Source organism: Grammomys surdaster, unplaced genomic scaffold, assembly GCF_004785775.1.
Source record: "Grammomys surdaster isolate TR1022 unplaced genomic scaffold, NIH_TR_1.0 192, whole genome shotgun sequence".
NCBI classification, from domain to species: Eukaryota; Metazoa; Chordata; class Mammalia; order Rodentia; family Muridae; genus Grammomys; species Grammomys surdaster.
In genome coordinates, this window is record NW_021604637.1 from 3,195,032 (window position 1) to 3,220,733 (window position 25,702).

At 46.2% G+C, this 25,702-nt stretch overlaps 1 protein-coding gene across 2 annotated transcripts in view; it reads left to right on the forward strand.

Annotated features, from left to right (window-relative positions):
* The first annotated feature begins 1,613 nt into the window (after positions 1 to 1,613).
* Positions 1,614 to 25,702, forward strand: part of Bcl7c (BAF chromatin remodeling complex subunit BCL7C) — a 44,938-nt gene continuing 20,849 nt past the window's right edge. The window contains exons 1-6 of one of the 2 annotated variants that reach the window (XM_028769432.1): positions 1,614 to 2,033; positions 2,513 to 2,591; positions 2,915 to 3,023; positions 3,113 to 3,274; positions 4,667 to 4,752; positions 5,346 to 5,544. In XM_028769432.1, coding sequence (XP_028625265.1) covers positions 1,942 to 2,033; positions 2,513 to 2,591; positions 2,915 to 3,023; positions 3,113 to 3,274; positions 4,667 to 4,752; positions 5,346 to 5,465 — 648 coding nt within the window. In that variant the 5' untranslated portion in view covers positions 1,614 to 1,941 and the 3' untranslated portion in view covers positions 5,466 to 5,544. Of the gene's footprint in view, positions 2,034 to 2,512; positions 2,592 to 2,914; positions 3,024 to 3,112; positions 3,275 to 4,666; positions 4,753 to 5,345; positions 5,545 to 25,702 lie in introns of those variants that run through there. The other variant, XM_028769431.1, reaches the window with a different exon arrangement.

The following is a 25,702-nucleotide window of genomic DNA, read 5'->3' on the forward strand; positions in this document are numbered from 1 at the left end:
AAAAAAAAAAAAAAAAAAAAAAAAAAAGCTCTTAATCACGGAGCCACATCTCCAGCGGTCTTACTATGAATCTCATTATTGGACCAGGCTGACCTCAAGCATGTAGAGATCTACCTGCCTCTGCCTCCTGAGTGTTGAGATTAAGGTGTTAGCCACCATCCCTGGCCTTTTTTTTTTTTTTTTTTTTAAAGAAAAACCAAAGTCCCTCTCCATTTATCTTGCCTATGTGTGATGTGTAAGGGGCGTGTAGGTTGGAGAGCTGTCAGGAGTGGGTGTCCTCTTCTATCACATGGGTCCCAGTTACTGAGATCAGGTTATCAGGCTTTGTGGCAAGTGCCTTACTCACTGAGAAAGCTTGACAGCATTCATTTTAAGTAAACCTTTAGCTGAACTATAATACACACAAGAAAAATTACACAAGTAATAAATGTACATCTTGACAGACTAAAGACCAGTGTGGCAAGCTCCTGGAAACTCCTTCTTTTGCTCTGTAGTCCAAATGGTGATCTTTGTCCAGAACCCCCCCCCCACACACACATACCATGAATGTATTTGTTTTCTGAACTTATATACAGAATTATCTAATGTATGCTGTCACATCTGGCTTCTTTTATCCAAGACCTATCCCCACTGTTTGTGCTTAGCAGGACTTTGGTTGTTCTGGTTGTTTTGTCTGTGCTCATGGTAAAAACAGGTTGTAACTGGTTTTCCATTCCATTCTACTGAGTTGTTTCCAGGTTGGTGCTACTATGAAAAGAGTTCCAAACTTTCCAGTATATATATCTTGGTGTTCATACAGACACATTTTGTCCTAGTGAGGTTTCTATTGCTGTAATAAACACCATGATCAAAAGCACCTTATGGAGAAAAGGATTTATTTCAGCTTGCAGTTATAGTCCGTTATGAAGTTAGGGCAGGAACTGAAGCAGAGACCTTGGAGGAATCCTGCTTTCTGACTTGCTCCCCAAGGCTTGTTCAGCCTGCTTTCTTAGAGCGCCCAGAGGTGGCACTGCCCGCGGTAGTCTGGGCTGTCCCACATCAACTATTATCAAGAAAAATGGCCCACAGTCTTACCTACAGGGCAACATGACGAAGGCGTTTTCTCCACCAAGGTTCTCTAATCCCAGATGACCCTAGCTTGTGTCTAGTTGACAAAAAACTAGGCAGGACACACTTCTTCTGTTGAGTGTTGATAGATTGGGAGTAGAAAATTAGAAGACGGGGTTGGTATAAATTTTTCACTGGAAGACTGTTAGTTTTCCAAATTATCTCTACCAATTACACACCCTGATTCAAGGTATGGCGAGTTGCACCTACGTGGTCTTTTTCACTCCCGCCATTCTGGCTGAGGAGGTCTGCTCTTCACTCGGAAAGTCTGGCATGTACTTGGCACTGTTACGGGACTGTTCAATGAATGAATGAACAAGTTAAGTTGGGCAGCGTAGAAGCAAACAGCCTGGAGAGGGCAGACGCGCACACAGAGCATTTCAGGGACGCCCACCCGCCGCGGACGCACACCAGGACAGTCCCTCTCGCGCACCCCTGTGCCCACGTGGCCGGAACGCACCGCCTCGCTCGGGCCGCGCGCGTCCAGCCGCACAGCTGCCCCCCAGCTCTCCCTCTCCGTGGCGGGCAGAGGGCGCTGTGCGTCCGTGCGCCCCGAGGGGCGGGCCCGGGCCGGGGCGGGGCTGGCCGGGCTTCCAGGCCGGGGCTCTAGCCGCCCGCGCCGCCCGGGCCGCTCCGGGGACAGGCCGGGGCGGGGCGCGGTCTCAGGAAGCCAGGCGGGGACGCGCGGAGGCGTTGGGGAGCGAGGGAGGGCGCGGCCAACTCCCGGAGGGACGGCAGGCCGAAGAGCGGCGCCGGGGCCTGGCGCGCAGCCTGAGATCGCCGGACCACAGGCCGCCCCACCACGGGCTCTGTCCCGGCCCCAGCCCCGCCAGCATGGCCGGCCGGACCGTGCGGGCCGAGACCCGGAGCCGGGCCAAAGATGACATCAAGAAGGTGATGGCGACCATCGAGAAGGTCCGGAGATGGTGAGCGTTGCCCCCCGGGCCAGGGATACAGCCAAGCCACCTCCTCCAAATGCGTCCGCCCTTTCCTGGCCCGCTGCCCCCGCCCACCAGCTGTGCTCTGCACCGACAGGGCGCCCCCTTCCCCTGGCAATTCCCAGAGGTCTACAAAGCGTGGTTCGGAGTGGTGCTTTCCCTGAGCGGGAGCCCTCATCTATGCCCCGCCCCCTGAAGCTTTTGACACTCTTTCAAGCTTGGCCCCGGGTCTTCATTGCCTGAGTCCCTTGGCCAGGCCTTGGTGGCGCCCTGCTGAGTGCCCGAGGTGTCTACAAAACCGCAGCTCCAAGTTATATTCGTTTATGTTTTGCCTTGGGGTTTAGAGGGCTCTTTCTGCTTCTGTGCCGTGTTAGCGAAGCTGTCCCTACCCTAGCACACTTCCCTGACCTCCAGTCTGTGGGGCTCATCCTTGGGCCTCCCTGACCCAGTCTCCTGAACTCCCACAGGGAGAAGCGCTGGGTGACTGTGGGTGACACTTCCCTTCGAATCTTCAAGTGGGTGCCTGTGGTGGATCCCCAGGAGGAGGTGAGCAAGCCCAACCCCCAACAGGCCTTGCATCTGTGCAACCTCAAGCAGTTTCCCTCCCCACCTTGGCCTCCACCTTCAGTCGGCTTGGAGCCTCCAATGTGGAGCTCAGGCAGATGGTAACCATTATTAGGGGGCAAGAGCACACACACACAGACACACACACACACACACACTTCCTCCAAGTTCAAGACCTAACTCCGCATACACAACCTGAGGCAGCGTCTTTTGCTTCTCCGAGCCTAGGTTTCCTTATTCGTATTGAGGGGCTTTGTAAGAGCTCCCGAGACAGCTAGCTCTGACCTTACTTCTCAAACCCTCAGGAGAGGCGGCGGACAGGAGGCGGAGCAGAAAGATCCCGTGGCCGGGAGAGACGCGGTAGGGGCACCAGTCCCAGAGGGGGTGGCCCCCTCATCCTGCTGGATCTCAATGGTATGTAGAGATTCTGGAGTGAGGTTGGAGATTGCTGAAGGAAGCCCCTGGGGCTCTCTGGCCAACTAACTTGATTTTTGCGTCAGCAGATGAGAACAGCAACCAGAGTTTCCATTCTGAAGGTTCACTGCAAAAGGGCACTGAACCCAGCCCTGGGGGAACACCCCAGCCCAGCCGTCCTGGATCACCGACCGGACCCCCAGAAGTGATTACAGAAGATACCCAGCCCCCACAGCTGGGCCAAGAAAGAGGTAGGGCCATGTGGCTCTCAGGAGCCCTCTCCTCATCAAGAGCTGAATCCACCATCCTGTCCTTGGTCCTTGTTTTTATATTATGTCCTCTCTCCCTGTCCTGCCTCCCTCAGGGAACCTTCCCTGACCCTGGCAGAGATTACCTCCAGCTGTGCCTCACTCCTCTGGCTTCTTAGATCTGTAGGGAACATATCACCGTCTGAGGTTTTTATATAGATTTATTTCTTTGCTTGCTCATTGTCTTCTGTTACCATCTCCTGTCAGCCATACTGATCTTGTTCATGTGGATGTGTAATAGACGCTCAGGGAATTAATAATTCTGATAATCATAGGGATTAACAGCAGTAGATTAATAGCTAACAGAACCACTTATCTGTTAGTCGTTCCTCTGAGCACTTCAGTGTTTTGCTTGTTTGCTCATTTAATCTTCACTGTCATTTTATGGGACCCATGATCATATTATGATTCCTCTTTATACACAAGGAGCCCAACATCCAGAGAAAGATGCCCAGACTTACAGAGCCAGTGAGCCAGCACCTTGGGCCTGAGCCCTCTTCAGCTCCTCTGTCTCCATATAGTCCATCCCTGTCTGACCAGTATTGCTTCCCAGGCGTGGCTGACTCCTGTGCCTCTGGCTCTGCCCTCTCAGTTCTCCCTTGTACCTGCTCTGGCCTCCTCCTAGCCTGTCCCTAGTGGCCTCCCCTCAGCCGCAGAACATCTTTCCTAAAGCACAGGTTCGAAATGGCTATTTTCCTGTGTCAGACCCCTCACTGACTCCCTGTGGCCTTGGATTCCTTTGCTTGACACTGAGGCCTTTACAAACTGTTGCTGCTGAGATTGTTCCTCTGTCAAGAACACCATGACGCGGGCCTCTGGGCCATACCTAGATTGTTCCAGATACTCTTGCTAATATAAAATGATAGGACAGGGGATGCATCCCAGTGGTAGGTACTTGTCTGACATGCCTAAGGCCTTGAGCCCTATCTCTACTACCACAAAGATGAATGAATGAATGAATGAATGAATGAATGAATGAATGAAGCTGCTAGCTGGCACTTGCTGAGCACATAGGATATGTCAAACGCTTGGTCCACACAGCAGCCTCTTGTGGTATTACTGACAATATTTCCATTCTGCAGATGATTTAGAATCTGTGGTCACTGAGCATATATTTCTATCTGCCTAAATTCTGCTCTACCTCTGTTTGTCTCCTGGCTCACTCCCTACTAACAAGATCCAGCTGGAATCTTCCTTCCTTGGCAACTTGGTATCCCCCTCTGCCCCCATAATGTCGTCATGTGTGACCAGTGCCTGTCTGTTCCTTTTACCCCTGGTCCATTCTCCCAGCACAGAGTAGCTGTTGATGAAGTCTCTCTTTGTTTGTTATTACAGATCCAGGGGGTACACCTGCAGGCGGTACTGATGAACCCCCAAAGCTGACCAAGGAGGAGCCTGTTCCAGAATTGCTAGAAGCCGAGGTGAGAGAGGCCAGAGTCTGCACTCTGGCCTTGTGGGAGTGGAAGCTTTAGGGAAGCAGGGAGACTTCACTCTAGGCTCCAGGAGGGAGATGCGGACCTAGAACCCACTGGAAGTCTTAGCTGGAGGTTGGGTTCTTGGGTAAAGAGGAGTATTGCAGACACTGCCCTGAGGGCTGGGTCATGGCTGGTATAAGACCACTGAAAGCCTGAAATGATCTTGGTGCTCCTCTAAGGACTTAAAAAAAAAAAAAAAGTCTAGGCTCAGAATGCAGCTTGGTGGTACTTTACTTCCTAAGCGTGCACAAGAGCCTGGGTCCTGCACTGCACAGACACACGTCCTGAGCTGTAAACTTAGCCTAAGACATGGAGTGCCTTGCCTTCCCCCTACAAAGACTACCTTGATTTTTCAGAAAAGTCAAGTTCTTTCCCCCACACAGTGTTGCTATTGTTTTTGGTGCCTTACTTTACATTCTGGTTACTCGGTCCTGGGCCAAACTCTGGGTTCCCAGGGGAGTAAAGTGGAAAAGGCAGAGGCTAGGAGGCTGTACTCAGGGTTAGAGTGGAGCTCACACCTGTCCGCCCTTCCTCTTCAGGCCCCTGAAGCTTACCCTGTCTTTGAGCCAGTGCCACCTGTCCCTGAGGCAGCCCAGGGTGACACAGAGGACTCGGAGGGCGCCCCCCCCACTCAAGCGCATCTGTCCAAATGCCCCTGACCCCTGAGAAGCTGCCTGCCTCCTGTCCTGTTGCTCCAGGGGCCCCCTTGGCTTTTTATAAATAAAGACCCTTTTGTAATTTTGTGTCATGTCATTTCCCTGTCAAGGCTGGGGAGGGTCTTTGGAGACAGTTTTGGCTCATGCTCTATTCCTCAGATGGGATCACCGAGGCTCTGAGATGACCTGTATTCAAGCCATGATTACATGTGGGGTGAGGGCTTGAGCCAGGACCTCGCCTCCCTTGCACCCCTGCCTTGCCCTTCACCGACCTTCACCCTCTCCAGGGCACAGCAGCTATTGCAGTCCCCAGTTCACTCACAGGAACACAGGCCCAGAGGACACCCCCAGCCCCCTCCCTGCCCTCAGAAAGCTACAGCATTGTGTCTCCAGCTGAGCTGCCCCTCCATGTGGAGCCCTGGGCCCACACTGCTGGGCTGAGTCCTTTGCTCTTGTGTAATTACCGACTCCTCGATGCCTTCCCATGATTCTAGGCCCCACCAGCGTCATCACAGACATCTCTACAGACCTTTAAGCTCCTTCCCTCTGTCTTAACATTTATCAAGCTGTCTGGGGTCTGTGAGTCTGTATTTCTGTCTTTTAGGCTGCAGGCCTCTCAAGGATAGAACTAGGTTCCCAGCTGTTGCCAGCTCAACACTGGGGACACAGCCTAGCAAACGCTTCACGGATGACTGAGTAAATAAACAAGGCTGTAATCCCAGTACCCAGGAGGCTGAGGCAGGAGAATTATTGAGTTTTTCAGTCACTATACGTGTGGCTCTAGGCTGGTCATTTCTACTCTCTGATTCTTAGGTAGTTCACTTGACCAATGGGTTAATAACTAGGCCTCACTCCCCACTCCCCCCCCGCCCACCCCCCCACCCATCTCCCACCCAAACTTCATCCATACAAGCACTCAATCTACTTGTCAGAGAAGCAGGATCAGGTGAGTTAGCCCTGTTTTAATTTTTAACAAAAAGAGAGACTGAGGTTTAGGGAGGCGTCACTTAAACCCTTCGAGCACCTCTTGAAGTAATAGTGGAGCCAGGGCTGACTAGGAAGTCTGACTGTGTGTGTCCCTTTTGCTGTAGAAACAAATGACCAAAAGTGACTGGCTTAGTGCTACCCAGATTTGTTAGTGTTATCATTCTGAAGGGTCAGAAGTCCAAAATCAGTGTCACTGAGCTAGAGTCAAGGTGTCTGCAGCCTACGGTAGGCTGTCAGGGAAAGTCTATTTTCTTAGCTTTTCCAGCTTCTAGAAGCTACCTGCATTCAGGAATGGGTTCAAGCTGTGGCTTGTCCTCTCCTCAACCCGGCTGTAACCTCTAACCTTTTGCCTTTCTGATTCCGTCGTCTCTTCCTGCTGCTCATGTGACTCCCTGTGATCATACTGACTTGCCTAAGTATACAGGATCACCCCCCACCCCCCAACTTGGAATTTAGTTTGTTTGAAAACCCTATTATCATGTAAAGTATTGTATTCCTTTCCTGGGGCTTAGGTTGTGAACATCTGGTTGGGTCAGTAGTCAGCATGCCACGTGTAGTGACCTGCAATTTTCTGGGTGTGTGTCATCTCATTATTCCCCCAGTGGCACTATGAAGTAATGTAAGTGCTCTATAAACTGCGAAGTGCCTTGTGTGGCTTGTCGGTTCAAGTTCTGGGTTTGAATTTCACTGTCTATGTTCAATTTCTTGTTTATTTTTATTTTATGTGTATGGGTGTTTCACCTGCAAGTACGCCTATTACCATGCGTGTGCAGTGCCAGAGGAGGCCAGAAGATGGCGACATTGCCTCTGAAACTGCCGTTACAGAGTTTAGCTGAGAATGGAACTTGGGTCCTCTGGAAGAGCAACAGGTGCTCTTAACCCCTGAGCATAGGGTGTGTGTGTGTGTGTGTGTGTGTGTGTGTGTGTGTGTGTGTGTGTGTACATGGATATGTGTGCATAAGTGCAGGTGCCTTCAGAGGCTAGAGGTACCACATGTCCTGGACCTGGAGTTATAAACAGTTGTGAGCCACCACGTGGATACTGGGAGCCTTCTCTCTAGCTGCTGCTGTCATTCTCAGTGTGATGTACCTCTTTGTTTTCGTTTGCCTTGTTTTGTCATCTGTGAACTGGGATGATAGTAATGTAAGCCTGGTGAAACGTCTAAGAATTAAATGAGGAATTACATGCGGAGAAAGCCCTTGATGGATGCACGGTAAGAGCTCAATAAATGACAGTTCTTCTCATCATCCCATAATACAGAGAAGATATTGGGCAGGCACTAGAGACCTGCCCATCAGCGAGCCTGGGCAGGGTTTGGCCCCGCAGAAGGTATCCATTTTTGAGTAGCGTTAAAGGACTAAAGGTCAGTCTTGCCTCTTCTGTCCCTCTCCTGGTCACGGGCCTTGGCTATTGTCCCAGGGGATTGGTTCCTATTTTCTCCACATCCATCATCTCCAGTCCTGCTTTGGTCTAGGAGCTCACTCATTCTGTGGTCACATCTCTGATGCACACATGCTGTGCCCTCCCCTCCGTCTCCACGTGCACTCTTTCTGGGATTCTTCCCCTTATATTCCCTTCTCCACTGTACCTGTGGTCCATGTCACTGGAGTGCACATTGCCTTGTGTTAATTTTTTCTTTGTGGAAACTGTACCTTCCTGCCTTACAGCTATTCGTAAGTGAATCTCCTTCCTCCAGATTCTGATCCGAGCCTCTGGACTCAAATGGCTGAGTGGTTGCAGAGCCCCTGAGATGTCACATGGCCTTAGTTTCATTTTTTTATCTCGTTATCCTTTCCATTTCTTGTGCCCATCAGTGTCCCCATCCCTTTCCCCATCCCCCAGGAATGAGGGTTCCTGAGCCAGCATGTCCTAAGTCTCCATCCTGTTATGATGTAGCTCTGTTAGTCAGGATTCTCTAGAACACAGCTGACCGAATATAGGTAAAGGTAATTTAGTGGAACAACCTCTAAGCTGTTGTCCAGTTAGTTCAGCAATGGCTGTCTCCCAATAGAGGGTTCTAGAATCCAGGAATTGTTCAGTATACAAGACTGGGATGTCTCTGGTGGTCTTCAATATATTCAGGAATCCCAAAGAAGTAAGCTTTAATGCTAGTGAGGGGGCAGACTTGCCAGGGAGAGTGAGGGCAAGAAAGGAAGACATTTGTTTCATGTCTTTTATTAGGCTGCCACCAAGAGGTGTGGCCCAGATTTAGGATAGGTCTTCCCACCTCAAATGATCTAAGCAGCAAAAATCCCTTGCAGGTGTATCCAGCCACTTGGGTTTTAGTTAATTCACAGATGTCAAATTGCCCACCAAGAGTAACCACAGGTCTACCATTTTTCAGCTTGACATACAATCATATCTCCTTATGTCATGCTTAATTTCCAAATGAAAACAATGACCAGGTCATAACTATAACTTTAACATGCACATTCATTGTGTATTTTAGAAGAGGTGGCGACGTCATAACTTAAACATGAGAACCATTGATATTACCTCAATTGATGTTACATTGTATGGTAAAGAAATTTAGGAAAGAAAACACAAATTTCTGGGTTAAGCAGATTCTTACCAAAATTTTCTTCTGCATAGGCAGATAGGAGAAGCTAAAAGGTGATCTGGGACCCCTCTCCCTGCATCTTCCAGGTCCTTGATGGTGGAAATCATCCCTGGTATTCAATGTTGTCTTTGATCCACATTTTCCCTGGTAGAGAGGGAACTCCAGAGGCTTCCATTTAGCCTTTCCAACCATAATAGCCCTCACTCCATGGGTCAGGGAACCAGTGTGAGAATTCCGCCAACTTCTAAGTATCTCTATCCCAATTATACATTTTAGGACTAGGGAAATAGCTACAGGATAAATTCTGGGACTCACAGGACCTACTGTGTGAGTCAGACATCAGACAAAATTCCATTGATCACCTGGCCTCCATAAGCCCTGACTTTAACTGGCGAGCCACAATGTTTCTAGGGGTTTCCCAGAACCAGTGTCAATTCAGGACAGTAGCCAATAGACTCCAGGAAGTCTGATAGTTCCCCTAGTTTACAGTTTCCCTTCTAAAAGACCATAGGGAAGGACAGGAGAAAGGCTGACAGCAAAACTTTTAGGTGTCTTACCAAGGTTCTTCTTCAGTGGAACTTGGCCAACCCCCTCATTCAAGGCGTTCTGGGTCTGCAAACTGTCTCATCTAGAGATTGGTTCATAGGCTGAGATTCCCTCTTGACCATGATTTAATGTAGCCTTTCTTTTATTTGTTTGAGAAATTTTCTGCTTGTATATGTCAAAGAAAAACCTAGTAGGCTTCCTATCTATTTCATGCCTGGAAACACCGTGAGTACTTAGCCAGTACCAAAGGTCTGAGTGAATCATGCCGGTATAAATTTCACCTCTCCTGTGCCCATTATAATAACTACGATCACTTTGTCTCTGGCTATTCAATGCTGCCACCTGGCCCCTGCTATCTCGGGGCCCAGTTAAACCCACTGCATTTAATTCACCCACTGAGCAGCAGCGTCTCCAACCCTAAGGTCTAGCACAAGGAAAAGGGCAAGAACAAAACTCTTCAAATGTGCTGGTGCCCCCCTCACCAGTTTGTGTCTTATAGGATTAGTGAAGGGTGTGTCTTTACACTGTGGAGGATTAGGTTTACATGGTGTACCTACTCTAGCACCACAAGTTCCCTTCATCAACACTAAGTCAAGGGGTATCGGGCATCTCTAACTCTTTCAGTAGGCCATCTTTTGATAGATGCTTCAACCAACCAATCAAAATTTGAAACCTGTTTAGACACTGTTTCACTGCTGTGAAGAGATACTGTGACCAGGGCAACTCCTACAAAAGAGAAAGCATTTAACTGTGGTCTTGTTTCCCTTTTCAGAGGGTTAGTCCATTATCTTCATAGTGGGGAGCATGGTGGCAGGCAGGCATAGTGCTGGAGAAGTAGTTGAGAGCTACATCCTAATCCACAGCTAGGTGGGGGAGCATGCAGAGGTGTAACTGCAGTCTTTTCTACCTGGGCCCCAGTTCCTGAATAACAACTCAAGAAGCTTTCTATGTATGAATAAATGGCTTGGCCATAAGCTTGGGGCTGTTCCCTGACTGGCTCATAACTCATACAACCTGTTTATTCTATTCTATGTGTACCACATGGTTGGTTACCTCCCCTCAGTTTCATGTCTGTCTCCTCAGAGCCTGGGTGGGAATCTCCCACGCCTGACTAACTCCCCGGAGTCCTTTCTTTTTAGCAGAACCCTCACCGCTTAGGCCATCAGCTTTTCATTGGCAGATGATTCTTCCACACAATACTCAAGAGATTCTCTGTGCATTCCCTCTTTTAGTTCAATAAAAGGCCCTTTCTCTAACATCAGGAAACTATATATGGTAAGAACAGTCCTGATAAAGATCAGGTAAGAATTACATTCACAATGTCTAGTCCATTTGTATTTAGCAACCTTGGAAAAAGTGCTCTATTATCCATCCTGTCTTGGGGAGTTAGAGTTATGCACATAAGTCATTTTCCATCTAAGAATAGCTTCTTAGACCTTAAAACATTTTCTCACATCCTAAACAATGTAAGCTTAAGACTATAACTGTCTAGTCTTCAGCCCCATCAGAGACTTGAGAAGGAATAAAATTTTTCCTAAACAGTTTCTAATAGCAGCTTTCAAAAGGACTAGAACTTAATATTGCATTTTTAAGAATTACATAGGTACAATACCTGCAACAAGTTGAAACATATATATATATGCATATACATATATATACACACATATATATATACACACATACATACATACATACATACATATATATGTGTGTTATATGTATATATAAATATATGGTATATATATAACACACATATACATGTATAAATATAGATATACATAGTATATTTTAGCAAAATATAACCTTAAATCTGTATCACTATACAAATCCCATACCAATGTAAACATGTTTGGCTTGCTGGAGTTCATTGGCCTAAAAGCAGACTCAGTAACCTGCCCTTTTATCCTGCTGTTCCTGTGTTCCTCCCTACCTTGTTTCTTTTCATCCCTTCTCCTCCACTTTCCTTTTCACCCCTTTCCCCATTATTTCTCCTTAGAGGAAAGAAAAAGAGAAAAAGAAATCATTGACTCCAACCTCTTTTATTTTATTTCCTCCCTGACCAAGACCATTAACAACTTGTAAAAAACTCCCTTTTAACATCTATCATCCAACAAACAACCAAAAAGCATCCACCCCACTTCTTGGGAATGCGGGCGTTGTTCTCATAAAATTGCTTCCTGCTGTCTGAGTGCATAATTTTCTTTTGGAGGCCCAAAGAAAATTGGGATATTAGCCAGTCTTAAGAAAGCTAGCTGTAAGGGGGCTGAAAAGATGGCTCAGCGGTTAAGAGCATTGGCTGCTCTTCTAGAGGTCCTGAGTTCAAATCCCAGCAACCACATGATGGCTCACAACCATCTGTAATGGGATCCACTGCCCTCTTCTGGTGTGTCTGAAGACAGCACCAGTGTATTCATATACATAAAATAAATAAATAAATAAATAAATAAATAAATCTTTGAAAAAAAAAGCTAGCTTTAACATTTGTTGTCTAGTCTGTATGTGCCCTGAAAGTTCAGGGCTTAAATGATGTCCTACTTGGAACAGTCTGAGAGGCTGGACCACCTGGGGTCAGCAGCTTTGAAGCTTTCCTTGAAGAAAGTTTTGATGAAGCAGCTATTGAGGTCGTCTGAGGTTGGATAAAGCAGAATGCTGAAAAAAATATGTCTCAGCATCTTATCATCCTTTCCAGCATCCCTGAGGGCGAATCTTGTCAAGGTTGTTTTAACTGCATTGGTGTCTGTAAAAGTATAAACTTTCTCAGATAGTATACATTTCTTCATTAACATATGATTAGAATGTATGGTATGCAAATCAGCTAAAGATGATTTCTACTTTGCTCTCTGTACAAGCAGGTAAGCCATCTGTCTTTTATAAATTAGTTTAGATTGTATAATCAAACTAATATCAATTTTTATGCCATTTGAAAGGATGGCATGATAAGTCCTGAGGAGTCTGTAGTTAACAAGATTTATTGGCTACGCTTAGCTGAAGCCCTGACGGAGACATTTTCATTCTCAGCCGGTCTCAGAGCTGCTCCCGAATAGAGGGATCAGCAATACATGTTACTTGTTTCGTTGGTCTTGATTTCTTTCATGTCTGTAGCCAGGATCTTCAGGGGGGTCTCCCCCTGGTCAAATCTGATTTTTATTCATTTTGAAGGAATCCGTAGCTTTTCTTGTCCTGTTGAAACAAAGACAAAACCTCTTCTCCAGTGTAACACATTTCCTTTCTTCCAGTCTGAAGTTAAAGCATATATCTACTGGTCTATTTGTCAGTCCTTGTAAAAATCCAGTGTATGTTATCTATGTCTGGGAGATTTCAAATCCCTCTTTTGTTTTATGAGTATATCCTTTATTTCTGTACTGGGAAAAGACAAAGACTCAATTATCCTTTAAGGTTTTTTTTTTTTTTTATCAGTAAGAGATTATTTCTATGAGCTGTCTCCTGAGTAGCCATCTTATTTAGTAAGCCAATAATTATTCTATTAGCCGTGTTCCTCCCTATAAATTTTGAGAGCCAACTTTTGTTGTGTCTGGTTTATGGATGGTTTGGACAGACTGTAACTGTCTTTGATAGCAGGAATCTCTCCTACTTTATAGCTTGTCCTTGAAGTTGGAGGAATGTTAGTCTGTGCTTTCTATTGCTGCAGCAGACCTCTCCCTCATACATTTATGGCTGTATCTGACATATATAGCTTTAATTTTTCTATTTGACTTTCAGGCCCTTTATATTTCTATTTTGTTTTATCTGGTGTAGTTACAACTCACTGAAAGTGAATGTTTACCTCTTAAAGAGGCCAAATCTGGGGCCAGGATTTTGTTGAGATTATGGTAGCATCTGTTCTTGTGTCTACTGTTCCTTTAATTTTAATATTATTTATAAATACCTTTAGTTTTGTCCTCTGATAATCTGTAAAAGTTTGCCAAAATATCTGTATTTTGGTGTCTTAGGGTTTTATTGCTGTGAAGAGACACCATAACCAACATAACTCTTACAAAGAAATATATTTAATTGGCACTGGCTTACAGTTTCAGAGGTTCAGTCCATTATCATCATTGAAGGAAGCATGGTGCATCCTGCAGGCAGACTTGATGCTGGAGGAGCTGAGGTTTCTACATCTTGGTCCAAAGGCAACGAGGAGACTGTCTTCTGCAGGCAGCCAGGAGGAGGGTTCTGATTCCACACTGGTGGAACTTGAGCACCTGGAGACTAAGCCCACCCCACGGTCATGCACTTCCTCCAACAAGGCCACACCTCCTAACAGTGCCACCCTTTGTGGGCCAAGCATTCAAACACTGGTCTATGGGGCCAAAGCTGTTCAGACATTTGGTATCTTTAGAATCTTTTGTTCTACTTATTGGAGCTGCCCTGTCTCTCAGATGGTGAGTTCAGTTTTGAGCTGCACTGTCTGTTCTCTAGGGTTTAAGTTTTCTAGTTGCTCTCCAGAACAGGTTTTTTGTGGCTGACAGGAAATGAATAGTACATATTGTTTTCTGTTGGGCCTTTTTTGATGGTAAGAAACTGCCCTGGATACCTCCTGTTGATCTACCTTCATAAGCCCAGTGTTCACTTTTTCTGCATCTTTTACATGTCTCAAGAAACCTTTTCTATGGATTATGATTATAGAAAATATTGGTTTTTTTTTTTTTTTTGGTTTTTTTGAGACAGGGTTTCTCTGTGTAGCCCTGGCTGTCCTGGAACTCACTCTGTAGACCAGGCTGGCCTCGAACTCTCGAACTCAGAAATCTGCCTGCTTCTGCCTCCCAAGTGCTGGGATTAAAGGCGTGCGCCACCACTGCCCAGCAAAAATATTGTTCTTAGAAACTGTTTGCTTACAGTCTTTTAGGAAATGATTGATCTTCCACAATCAAAGCATTAGACATTGTAAGATCTCAAACTGTTTGCAGTTGTCTTTCCAATCATAACAGAATTGTGCAAATTAGATCCAATATCCATAGTAGTTTTAATCCATTCATAAATAGGTGTGGATCTGGTCTTTAAATATCTAGTGATCTTTTTGTAGTCAGTATTAGATTTCTCAAAGTCTAAAGATTCAATCTCAATTCTGTCTAGCTGTAATTTTAAGTTTGGTCTTTTATCATTTATAGTAGTTTGCCAAAATACTTTTTTTTTTTTTTTTTTTTTTTGGTCTCTCCTGAGGTTTTTAGTCTATCTATTGAAGCTACTCTGACTTTGACATCTGCCTTATTAATGTCAGCCATAACCAGAGCAGTGTTGTTTAATTGTCCTGAAGATGAGTCTCTCTGCTGTTGACCTGAGATGGCTGACTTGAATTTGATATTAGGGTCTCTTGGGGCATTTCCTGACACGGGGTTACCTTATTTGTCCCTGATTGATCTACATTCATTAGTCCAGTGGCAGCCTTTGCTAAACCTGCGTATTCCTGAAGGCTGAGGCCTTCTTTTTGCATTTATCTCTAGGAACAAAACAAAAACATTGTTTTAAAGAATGCCATACTTACAATCCCTTTTAAAATGACCTTGCTTGTCGAAATGAAAACATTGGACAGTTTAGTTTAGCTTTTCCTAAAACCTTTAGAGATCGCTTCTCTTAAAGCTGTACCTTATGCATGAGATCCAGTATGAACTGTATTTTTAATCTGTTCGTGCTGGTCTTGCTTTGAGGGGCCTGATCACCCTTTTGAATTCAGAGTTAGCATTTTCAAAACGGCTTGTGGCTCTGATGCCCTCTGTCTACAGCTGCAGTCAGTCTGCGAACAGTCAGTGAGTGCCTCTTTTGGATCTTGTAAATCTGAGTGAATGGTTCCAGTTCTTTTCCCGTTCATCAGCCTTGTCCCACCATTTAAAGCTGCCATGTGACATAAGGCCAACGTGGCTTCGTCATACATGGCTTGCTGATTTTGGGAGACATTGATAGACACCTTTGTCTCTGTTTCTCTATTCCGTCTCACTGGCCTCTTTTCTCCTCCATAAGCACCATTGTAACTGCACCCTGGGTTCTAATATTGCTCACTATCTCTCCAAGTCGTGGGGGATTATTTTATTTTGAATTGCCTAAGAATTTAATATCTACTTCACAAATGGTGAATGCATACCATAATTGGTGATACTTTCCTTAAAATTTTTTTTTAAAATCCAGCGTATCCATGGGATGCCATCCAAGTTCTTCTTGAGGGTGGCCACTGTCTGTTGGCAGGTATCTCACACTAACTGGATGAGCTAAGGTTGGTTTTCTAACAACCTTTGGCTGACTTTCCTGATTTTCATTATATGGTGGTATTGTAGGCTCTGGTTATATTTCCTGTGACTATCTTAGTAATTGTCCTCAATTCTATTTATAATTTTTTTCTAATTTCTCTTCTCAGGCCTGTCTTCATTTTTCATATTTCTCTTTTTCTTGTATCTATACTATCTTAGCATTTGCCTCATTTTTATTTATAATCTTTTCTAATTTGCCTTCTAAGGCCTGTGTGTCCGATTTTCAAATTTCTCCTTTTCTTGTATTCCTCGAGTCCGTTTTTGAGAAGATATGTAAAACTGTTACAATTATTAAGACTAGGATAAGAAATACTAGCATAATAATAACAACCATAAATGCAACCTGTCAGTTTCATTAGGTCAGGTATCTCTTTCTCTTTTTTTTCTACCTTTAAGCCATTTAAAATGGCATTCATTATATATGAGTCCAAAAGCTCTGTGATATTATCTTACTTATTCCTTTTATTTTTATTATTTTTAAATTCTTTATACCTGCCTATATTTTTTCACACCCAGTCTTTTCCCCTCTTTATCATTAAAACATAATTTCAAACATTTTTTTACCTTATTAGACGTTTGGCTATGCTTGGATTTCTTCTGTGTGTTCTCTCAGTCTGTGCTTCCCATGCTGTGACCAGCCCTGCCCCTGCCTTTTCATCCCCAGGGAGAGGCGCCTCTGCCTTCTCGGGAGTTTGTAGCTGGCATCACAAGTCAGTGGATATCAGCCAGGGGCTTCGGGAGCTGCAGCTCACCAGATGCTGGACCCCTCGAGGTGACAGGCTCCTCAGGCCAGCATGTGTCTATGGAGACAAGCACTGCCTTTGCTGGGTTTGGAGCTGGAGCAGCTGTTTGCTTTTCTGTGAGAGCGGGAGCCTCATACCTACCAGGAGCAGCTGGGAGCTGAGCCTGTCTGCCACACCCAGCTCTGGAAAGTTTTCCTGTTTGAGAATTGTGCCTGAGGCTCAGGCTCCCTGCCAGCTGTCCCTGCTTTACTGCCTCCCCTTGTTCTCTCTTAAAGGGATGTAGCCTCCTGCCCAGCTAGGAAACTGCATTTGCTTGGGAATCGTTTTTCCTGCCTTCCACCCAGGACTTCTCCGGTTGTAAGCTTGGATTCTAAGAGCCTTTACACTGGATGCCGTTTGTGACTGTGTGTTTTTGTTTTTTTCTACCCAGGCCCTAGTTCACTAATAACAACCCAGAGGTTTCTTGTGTATGAATGAATGCCTAGGCCATAAGCTTGGGCCTGTTCGCTGACTAGCTCATAACTTATATAACCTATTTATCCTATTCTAGCATGTGCCATATGGTTGGTTACCTCTCCTCCATTCCTGGGTCTATCTCCTGTGAGTCAGGGTGTAAATCTCCCCATGCCTGACTAACTTCCCAGAGTTCCATCTCTACTGGAATGTCCATCTCCTATTTCCTGGCTTTTTGCTAATAGGCCATCATCTTTATTGACAGATGGTGCCTCCACACAGTACACAAGAGATGCTCTTTAGAGAGAGGACACAGGACATGACATGCTGGGACTGATGGGCTTTTGAAAGAAACCTCCGAGCTCACTCCCAGATAGTTCACCAGCTGGGGACTAAGCACGAGAGCGTTCTCATCCAAACTACCAAAGTGCCTTTGCCTCCTTCCTTTCTGTGACAGGGTCTCACTTTGTATCTCTTGTCTGTCCACTCTGTAGACCCTGAACTTTCAACAATCCATGTTTAAAAAAATAATCAGGGGCTAGAGAGATGGCTCAGCGGTTAAGAGCACTGACTGCTTTTCCTGAGTTCAATTCCCAGCAATCATATGGTGGCTCACAACCATCCGTAATGGCTCTTCTGGTGTGTCTAAAGACAGCTGCAGTATACTCATATAAATGAAAGATAAATAAATCTTTAAAAAAAAATCAGTTGTTCCTCCCACCCCCTGCTCAGAATGATGACTCTGAGGCTAATTATCTATTAGTAAGTGCCTAGGCTATAAGCTTTGGCTCATTCCCTGACTAGCTTGTAACTTATTTAACCCATTCAACTATTCTGTCTTCCACATGGTTAGTTACCTCTCTTAAGTCCCAGCCCGCCTCTTACTTCGGGTCTTCCTTGACTCTCTGCCCAAGTCTCCCTCTCTCTCTGCATTTCCTTTTATTCTCTTTCTATTTCCCAGAATCCTCTCTTCCTGCCAGTGTCCCACCTCCTATTTCCTATCTCAGCTCATTGGCTTTGTTATTGACAGGTGATGCCTATGAGAGATTTTCTCTACAGGTCCACTTGCCTCTGTCCTTTCAAGTACTGGGGTTAAAGATGGCCATCATGCCTTTTGTAACTGCGCAAGCTTCCATGTTAAACCTAGAATCTTAACTCAGTGGTCCCATATCAATAAACTCAGCCTGATCCAGTTTTTAAAATTTATTTTATGTAATTGACGTTTTGCTTGCATATATGTCTGTGTGCCACATGTATGAACTACAGTTGTCAGCTGCCATGAGATTCTGGGAGTTAAACTTGGGTCCTCTGGAAGAGCCATCAACACCTTTAACCCCTCAGCCATCTGTCCAGCCTCTTCACATCCAGCTTATGTTCCTTCCTCTATTATCCCACACCTTACAATCTGTTCTCACACATGCTCTCCAGACTTCTGCTTAATAAGTCAGCAAACTCTTGAGTAGCATATTGCGCCTCCTCATGGACTATACTTCTATCTCTTCTAGGAGTCTGGTTGCACAGGTTTAGATCCAACGATGAGTGGGCCCTGGGAGACATCAGTACTGTCCTGCCTGGCATTTCTTTCAGGGAAAGTCACTGGTGGTTTAACTGAAGATGAAGGGTTAATTTCTTCAGGCAAAATCAGAAAAGGCAATGTTTCAGGTGGAGAGGTGGGGGTGTATGGGTTCATGTTCAGCCTCTTAGCTGGGGTGCTGGGACACCGCTGGGGTGCTGGGACACCGCTGGGGAGAAAACACAGAGGCAATAGACTAAGTTTCTTCCATACCATCATCAGGGTTAGGGGCATGCTGACATCTGCTGGGGAGACAGAACGCAGTCGAAGAGGGAGGCCCCAGCCAGTGTCTCTCTGCATGAGAGACAACGAAGGCTGGGGCCAAGGCTGTGGTTCTCCTGTTCCTGTGCACCCAGAGGCTGCCAGGAACCTCGAGTAGTTGGGTTGGAAGGGCCTTCTGTGGGAGACTTAAATGGCACAGCTCAGTAACAAAGGCCTCCGCCCACTGCAGTTTTTAATGAGAGAGACAGTCCTTGCTTGCCCAAACTGTTTATTCACGGTAGGAACATGGGTGTGTATCCCTTACTGAGGGTGGATCAGAGGTTAAATGCCTTTTGCAGGAGGGAATGTCTGGGAAGGGAAGCTAATTGGGGCCCATCTAGATGCTACATTAGCATGGAGGACTCTGGGCTCTATGCTATGTGACCAATTGTCAAGGCCCTTTTAGTGGGGTGTCGTGGTCACGTGCTCCAAGACAGGAACCAGGTTGGGAATAGATTCAAACACCTACTGTTCTCAATGATGAGAATTGCCAGGGTTCCTTAATCTGCACGACCTTATCAGTTTTTCTGTCTGGTGTCACAGTTCCACTTGCCCCACTGGGGTGGGGGGTATTTTCAGCTGAGGGTTCACAGCCTCTTCCTCAGGTGAGATAAATCTGAAGGTTCAAGGTTCTCAGCCTCAGGAGGGCCCTCCCACACACCTCCATCCCACTGACACCCTCCTAGGCTGGGACTTGGATTTTTGCTGTAATTCTGCCAATCTTATGAGGGCTTTGGTTTGATTTCCTGCAACTTGAGCTCTATGGCTGCTGGAGAGAAAATTCTCTTTCAGTGCACATTTGAAAACCTTTAGACTGTTTATGGGCATCTGGACCTGGTCAGTTTTATCACTGAATCCATTGTTTTCCTTCATTACCATGTCCTGAGATTCTAGAAGTTGGTTAATTCTATTGTAGAGCTCATTCTTTTCTTTTGCAGCTTATCCAGAGATGCTAAGAACAACCAGCCAGCATCATTATGTTCCATATTTCTCTATAAATTGTCAAAAGTCGATAAATTTACAGTAAGTGAATCAGGATAGCCAAATGCATTTATCCTGATAAGTTTGTCAAATGGCTTATAAATGAGTCTTTACTGTTCTCCATGCTTCTAAGAGAGGTTTCAGTAACTGCTAGCAGATTGGAAGGCTTGTTTCAGATACTTCTTTAAAAAATGCATCTTTAAGCCAGTCAGTGGTGGTGCACACCTTTAATCCCAGCACTTGGGAGGCAGAGGCAGGCGGATTTCTGAGTTCGAGGCTAGCCTGGTGTATAGAGTAAGTTCCAGGACAGCCAGGGCTACACAGAGAAACCCTGTCTCGAAAAACCAAAGAAAAACTACTCCTGATACCACAATCTGTACTAGTCAGGGTTCACTAGAGAAACAGAACACACACACACACACGTATGTATGTGGGATTGATTAGAATGTGTTTCAAGGTGTCATCTGGCCAGTTAAACAATGTCTCCTGATGGAACAGTCTGAGAAGCCAATAGTTGAGTACATGAGCTTGGATGTCTCAGCTGGTGTGTTGGAATCCCAAGGAAGGAGGCTTTAATACCAGTGAGAATGAGGGCAAGAAACAAAAGCTTCCTTCTTCTGTGTCTTTCCTATAGGCTGCCACCAGAAGGTGTGACCTGGATTTAGGGTGCGTCTTCTTTCCTCAAATGATCAATGAAGAAAACTCTCTCACAGGTGTGCCTGCTTGGCTCTTGTTAATTCCAGGTGTAGTCAAGTTAACAGAAATCGTCACCACATTAGCCTAGGGTGCAGACATCAAATACCGGGTTCTCGTGCCTCCGTCTGCATGGTGCTTGGATCACAGGCACGGCCTAGCATGCTTGGTTTCATGCAGTGCTGAAGGTTGAACCTAGGGCTCTGTGCATGCTAAGAAGTACGTCCCTGGCTGAGCCACATCCCCAGCCCCACTTAAGTGCCAAGAAAAACGCTGCGACAGCTTCCTGACAGTGTCTTGCTTTACTCCTGCCCTGCTTTGGCCTGAACTCCTCTGCTCTGAAGTGGGCAAGCCCTTCCTAAGCTCACACCTGTCCACGGTGTCCCCCTGCCAGCCTTCTTGTCCTTTCCATGCAGGGGGGCCTCTGCTGCAACAGAGACTTCCCTAGCTGCCCTTCCTCATGGCCTCTCCTCTGGGGCTTTACTTCTGCTCCCCCCTATGTTGCAGTCCATCCTCTCTTCTCATCTGTCAGATCCCTCTTGTCTTTGCAGCCTCGGCTCTGGAGTATCTTGCCTCTAACCTTCCATGGCAGTCCTGTCCCCTTCTCTGAGGGCCTTGCAAATGTATGGTCAGCCCAAGACTCACCATCAGGGCAGATGGATTCCCTGAGTTGGTGCCATGGAGTTACGGTGGACTTACTGCTTATGGGACACTGTTCTGGGTTCTGGGGGATGCAACATCAAAAAGGAAAGGACCCTGCCTTCAAGGAAGCCTGCCCTTGGGATATCAGGGTCACTGGTAGGAAGTCAGGAAGACACTCATAATGACCCATAATGAAGAGGAGATGTCCAGAGGAATGTGTCTTGGGCTTTTTCATTGTTGTGTGACATTGTAGAGTGTGTGAACACATACTAAGAAAACTCTAATGTCCCTAGGTGATATATTAATCTTATGGGAAACTGTCATATATGCTGCTTGTTGTTGGCTGCAGCATCGTTGTGTGGCTCGTGAGGGTACTTTGGAAAATTTCTGCAGAAAAAGGGAAATGTAAGAAAGAACTGGTTGCAATTTTAAATAGAGAGGTCAGAAGAGGCGCCACTGAGGTGATGCTTGAAGAAAAGCCTGAAAGGAGTTAGGTGTTAAAGCAACGGGCCTCAGCCTTGCTCACGCTGCAGCCTTAACACACAGCTCCTCAGGCTGTTGTGGCGTCACGCCATACAGTATTTTCACTGCTACTTCATAACTGTAATTTTCAACTCTTATGAATCATAATGTAAATATCTGATATGCAGGATATCTGAAGTGTGACAAGTTAAGAGCTGCTTCTGTGAAGCCTGTGAAGGTCTGTAGAGAGCATTTCAGGCAGAGGGAGGAGCCAGTGTGAAACCCCTGAGCTAGGAAGTGCCTGGCAACGAGGTCGGGACATGGGGACATGGGCCGTGAGTTCATGTAGGAGAGCTTCACGGGCAAGCCAAGCACACTACCTTGTCATTCAGACCGGGGGACTTAAAAACTGTCGGGACATTTAATATTTAATCAGTTTTACATTTATTTGCTGTGTATGTAAGCTCCATGCACCCGTGCTACTTCCTCTAGTGGAGGCCAGAGGATAATCAGAAGGGGCTGTTTATCTCCTTCCTCCATGTGGGTACCCAGGCAGCACTCAGGTCCCTTGGTTTAGTGGCAAGCACTGTCGTCTGTGGAGACATTTCACCAGCCCTACATTTGTAATGTGAGCCTTTCTATGACTGCCCCACCTCTCAAATAATGACACAAAGACTATATTTACTTACAAGCTTTTGGCCCTATAGCTATGCATTGTTTCCCCCTAGCCTGGAACTCAGTTATCCCGTTTATACTAATCTAAGCTCTGCTTTATTCCTGGCCTGCTTCTTCCTCAGTGTTGACTAGCTGAACCTCCTGAGCCTGACTCTTTCCCCGAGTTCCTCTCTCTTTTTCCCTGAAAGTCCCACCTTACTATTCTGCCTTTTGCTATAGGCCATACACTTTTTATTTTAATCAATCAGAAGGTGCCTTAGGCAGGCAAGGAAAGTCAGAGACATATCTTCACACACTGTACAAAAACATCACTCCGACATATAAGTGTGTGTGTGTGGTCTGTGTCTCCATGCCACAGTATGCAAGTGGAGGTCAGAGGACAACTTTTGGGAGTCTCCTTCCACCGCAGGGTTCTTGGAGATAGAACTTAGGCTTAGAGGCAGGTACCTTTTATCAACAGAACCATCTTCCCAGCCTAATTAATTTTTATTAAACCCCAAAGTTGTCCGCTACTATCCTTCATAGTTCCCTATGCTTTGGCCTTAAATTCTGAGAGCTCTCAGTCAATACTAAAGTGTTTCAACTTTTAGGCCGATGGACATGATTTGCTTGGTTTATGTAATCTTTACTGGGTTGAAAACGTTTGAAAATTCAATGATTTCATATAAAAATCTGGACTCCTGGCTGCCCTTGAGAGAACAAGTTTTGAAACATTGGTGTGCCTTCCAACATGTTATCACTAAGAGCCACTGACTGGATCCTCCTGGGTGGGGGAGGCTGTAGGCTGATAATCCTTCCTCATCCAGGGTTGGCCCTGTGTGGCCTCAGGCTGCTGACCCATCAGCCTCAGCCCCTCACAGCTCAGTGTCTTCCAGTCATTGAGACAGCACGTGCCTTTTCACACTTACCTTTACCTACAGAGCTCACCTACCATGTTCTTCAGTGTAGCAGACAGGCCCTGTCCATGTGGGTCCTGGCCACCTCTCACCCCCTCTCTGGAATTTTCTACCTAATTTTAACACTGAAGCTGAGCTATGAACTCAATGGGAAGGTCAGGTGTACAGAGTTATCCTCAGCTATACAATTGTTTGAGGCCATCGTGGGCTGCATGAAACACCATCTCAAAAAAAAAAAAATTAGCCAGTGGTAGCCCACACCTTTAGTCCCAGCACTCAGGAAGAGGATCTATGAGTTTTAAGGCCAGCCTGGTCTACAGAGTGAGTTCTAGGACAGCCAGGGCTACACAGAGAAACCCTGTCTTCAAAAGCAAAAGCCAGGCAGACAGAAAGATTAAAAACCAAGGGCTGGAGAGATGGCTCAGTGGTTAAGAGCACTGGTTGCAGTTCTGGAGGTCTTGAGTTCAGTTCCCAGCAACCACATGGTGACTCACAACCATCTGTAATGGGATCTAATACCCTCTTCGGGCATGCAGATAAAGCACTCATACATAAAATAAATAACCTTAAAAAAAAAGATTTAAAAACAAAACTTTGCAGCTACTGGACTGGGGCTGATTCACCTCGGCCCTGCTGTTCCTCTGCATCCCAGCACTTACCTCTCAGGCCTTGGGGTTGTCTCACCTCTTTCTGGAAGGTTCTTTGATCTTCCAACTAAGTCAGGTTGTGGGTATGTCACCGTACTTCCCATGTTGTTGGATTTCTTACTTCTTCTGTTACTAGGACATCTGCTCTTCAAGGCCATAGTGTTGTGGTATGTGACAGTCACTTTTCATCAATGAGAAGTACAGATGACACAGGGTAAGGACAAACGGGCAAAGCTGAGTGCCTCTTCTTCACTGGTGAAGTTCTACTCGTTTTCAGGTTACATTTCTGATACCATGTCAGGGCTAGACATGTGGTGCAGCTGGTACAGTGTTTGCCTAGCATGCATTAAGACCTGAGTTCAGTCCCCAGCACTGTGTGAGCCAGGCAGGGTGGTCATTTTTGGACACATAGCATGTTTTAGGCCTCAGATCTGTGCCAGTCCCTTACTTGGAGGCCAGTGAGTCTGTCTATATATGCTTACTCAGGCATCTAGTTTTGTGTCTGCCTCTGCTGTCTAAGGGACTCTCTTTAGAGACTGAGTGATCACAGAGTCTTAGAACAGGGCCGTCTCGTGGAGGTTACTTGGCCAGGTCAGAATGTGTGTTTAAAATGTACACTCTTCAGCTGTCAGGAGCCTGTCATTAGTTAGCAGAGTGTCTGTAAGGCTGTGAAGGCAGGGCTGTTACCTCCAAACCTCTACAAAACCCAGGAACAGAACAATAACCTTTCCATTCCTTCAAATATGGCTGTGGTTTTCAGGTTGTTATGCCGTGTCTGTCCAGTCCTTTGTTCCTGTCAGATACAGATCTGAGTGTACAGAGATGCAGGGCATGGGTGAGGTCATTCCTAGATTACTAAATGAGATTTAGGAACCTAAATGAGATTTGTGCTCATTGTAATTTTGGTCAAGGCACTTTGCCGGTCTAGATCTCAGATCCTCAAATAAAAAGTGGAGACCAAAAGCCTCAAACGTGGATCCTCTGTGTAAGCTTTGTCAGGAATACCGGGAACCAAGTTCCAGGCCTGAGAATTTGCTGTTGTTCGGCGGGTTCTTTCTGTGTAGCACAGGCTACCCTGGACTCACCATCCTCCTGACCCAGCCTCCCTCAATGTGTGGATTCCAGGCCAGTTCCTCACTGTTTTTCTTTTTCTTTTTCTTTTTTGCTTTTCGAGACAGGGTTTCTCTGTGTAGCCCTGGTTGTCCTGGAACTAACTCTGTAGAGCAGGCTAGCCTCCAACTCAGGAATCTGCCTGCCTCTGCCTCCCAAGTGCTGGGATTAAAGGCGTGCGCCACCACCGCCCGGCCCTCACTGTTTTTCAACGTCATAACTTTTACTACTGTATTTGAATTTCTTGCAGTGTTATTCTCATTCTTGAGGGAGTTTAGGAAATTCCGTGGCGAAGTCAAACATGCTGTGAAGTCTGTAGTGAGCGTTGTTGAAGTCTTCATGTATTTTAAGATCTTGGAAAGGAGTGGGTGGAAGAGCATGGATTTGTCAACCACCTCAAGGAGCCGAGCCTGTAGACCGAGGGACTGGCTTTTGCCTCCTGCTTAGCAAAAGCATTACATTAGTGAGGTAAAGCCTAGCTGCCCGAGCAGAGAGTGAGGCAGTGGCTCCTGCAGAGCACACTGCAGGTTCCACCTGAAGTTTCTGTGGCCTCAGTTTCCCCTCAGCACAACTGGTGCAGAGCTGGGCGGCAGGCACCAGTACTCCTTCCTCAAGCCACCGCTGGGACCCTGAGCCTCATCTGAGCCTCATCTGAGCCCCCATGGGCCTCTGGCCCCCCCCCCGCCCCCCCGTGATGGATGAGAACAGCTGGAGTTCTCAACTCACATCCTCCAGAGAGCCTGATAACCCCCCACCCCCCCACCCCACCCCC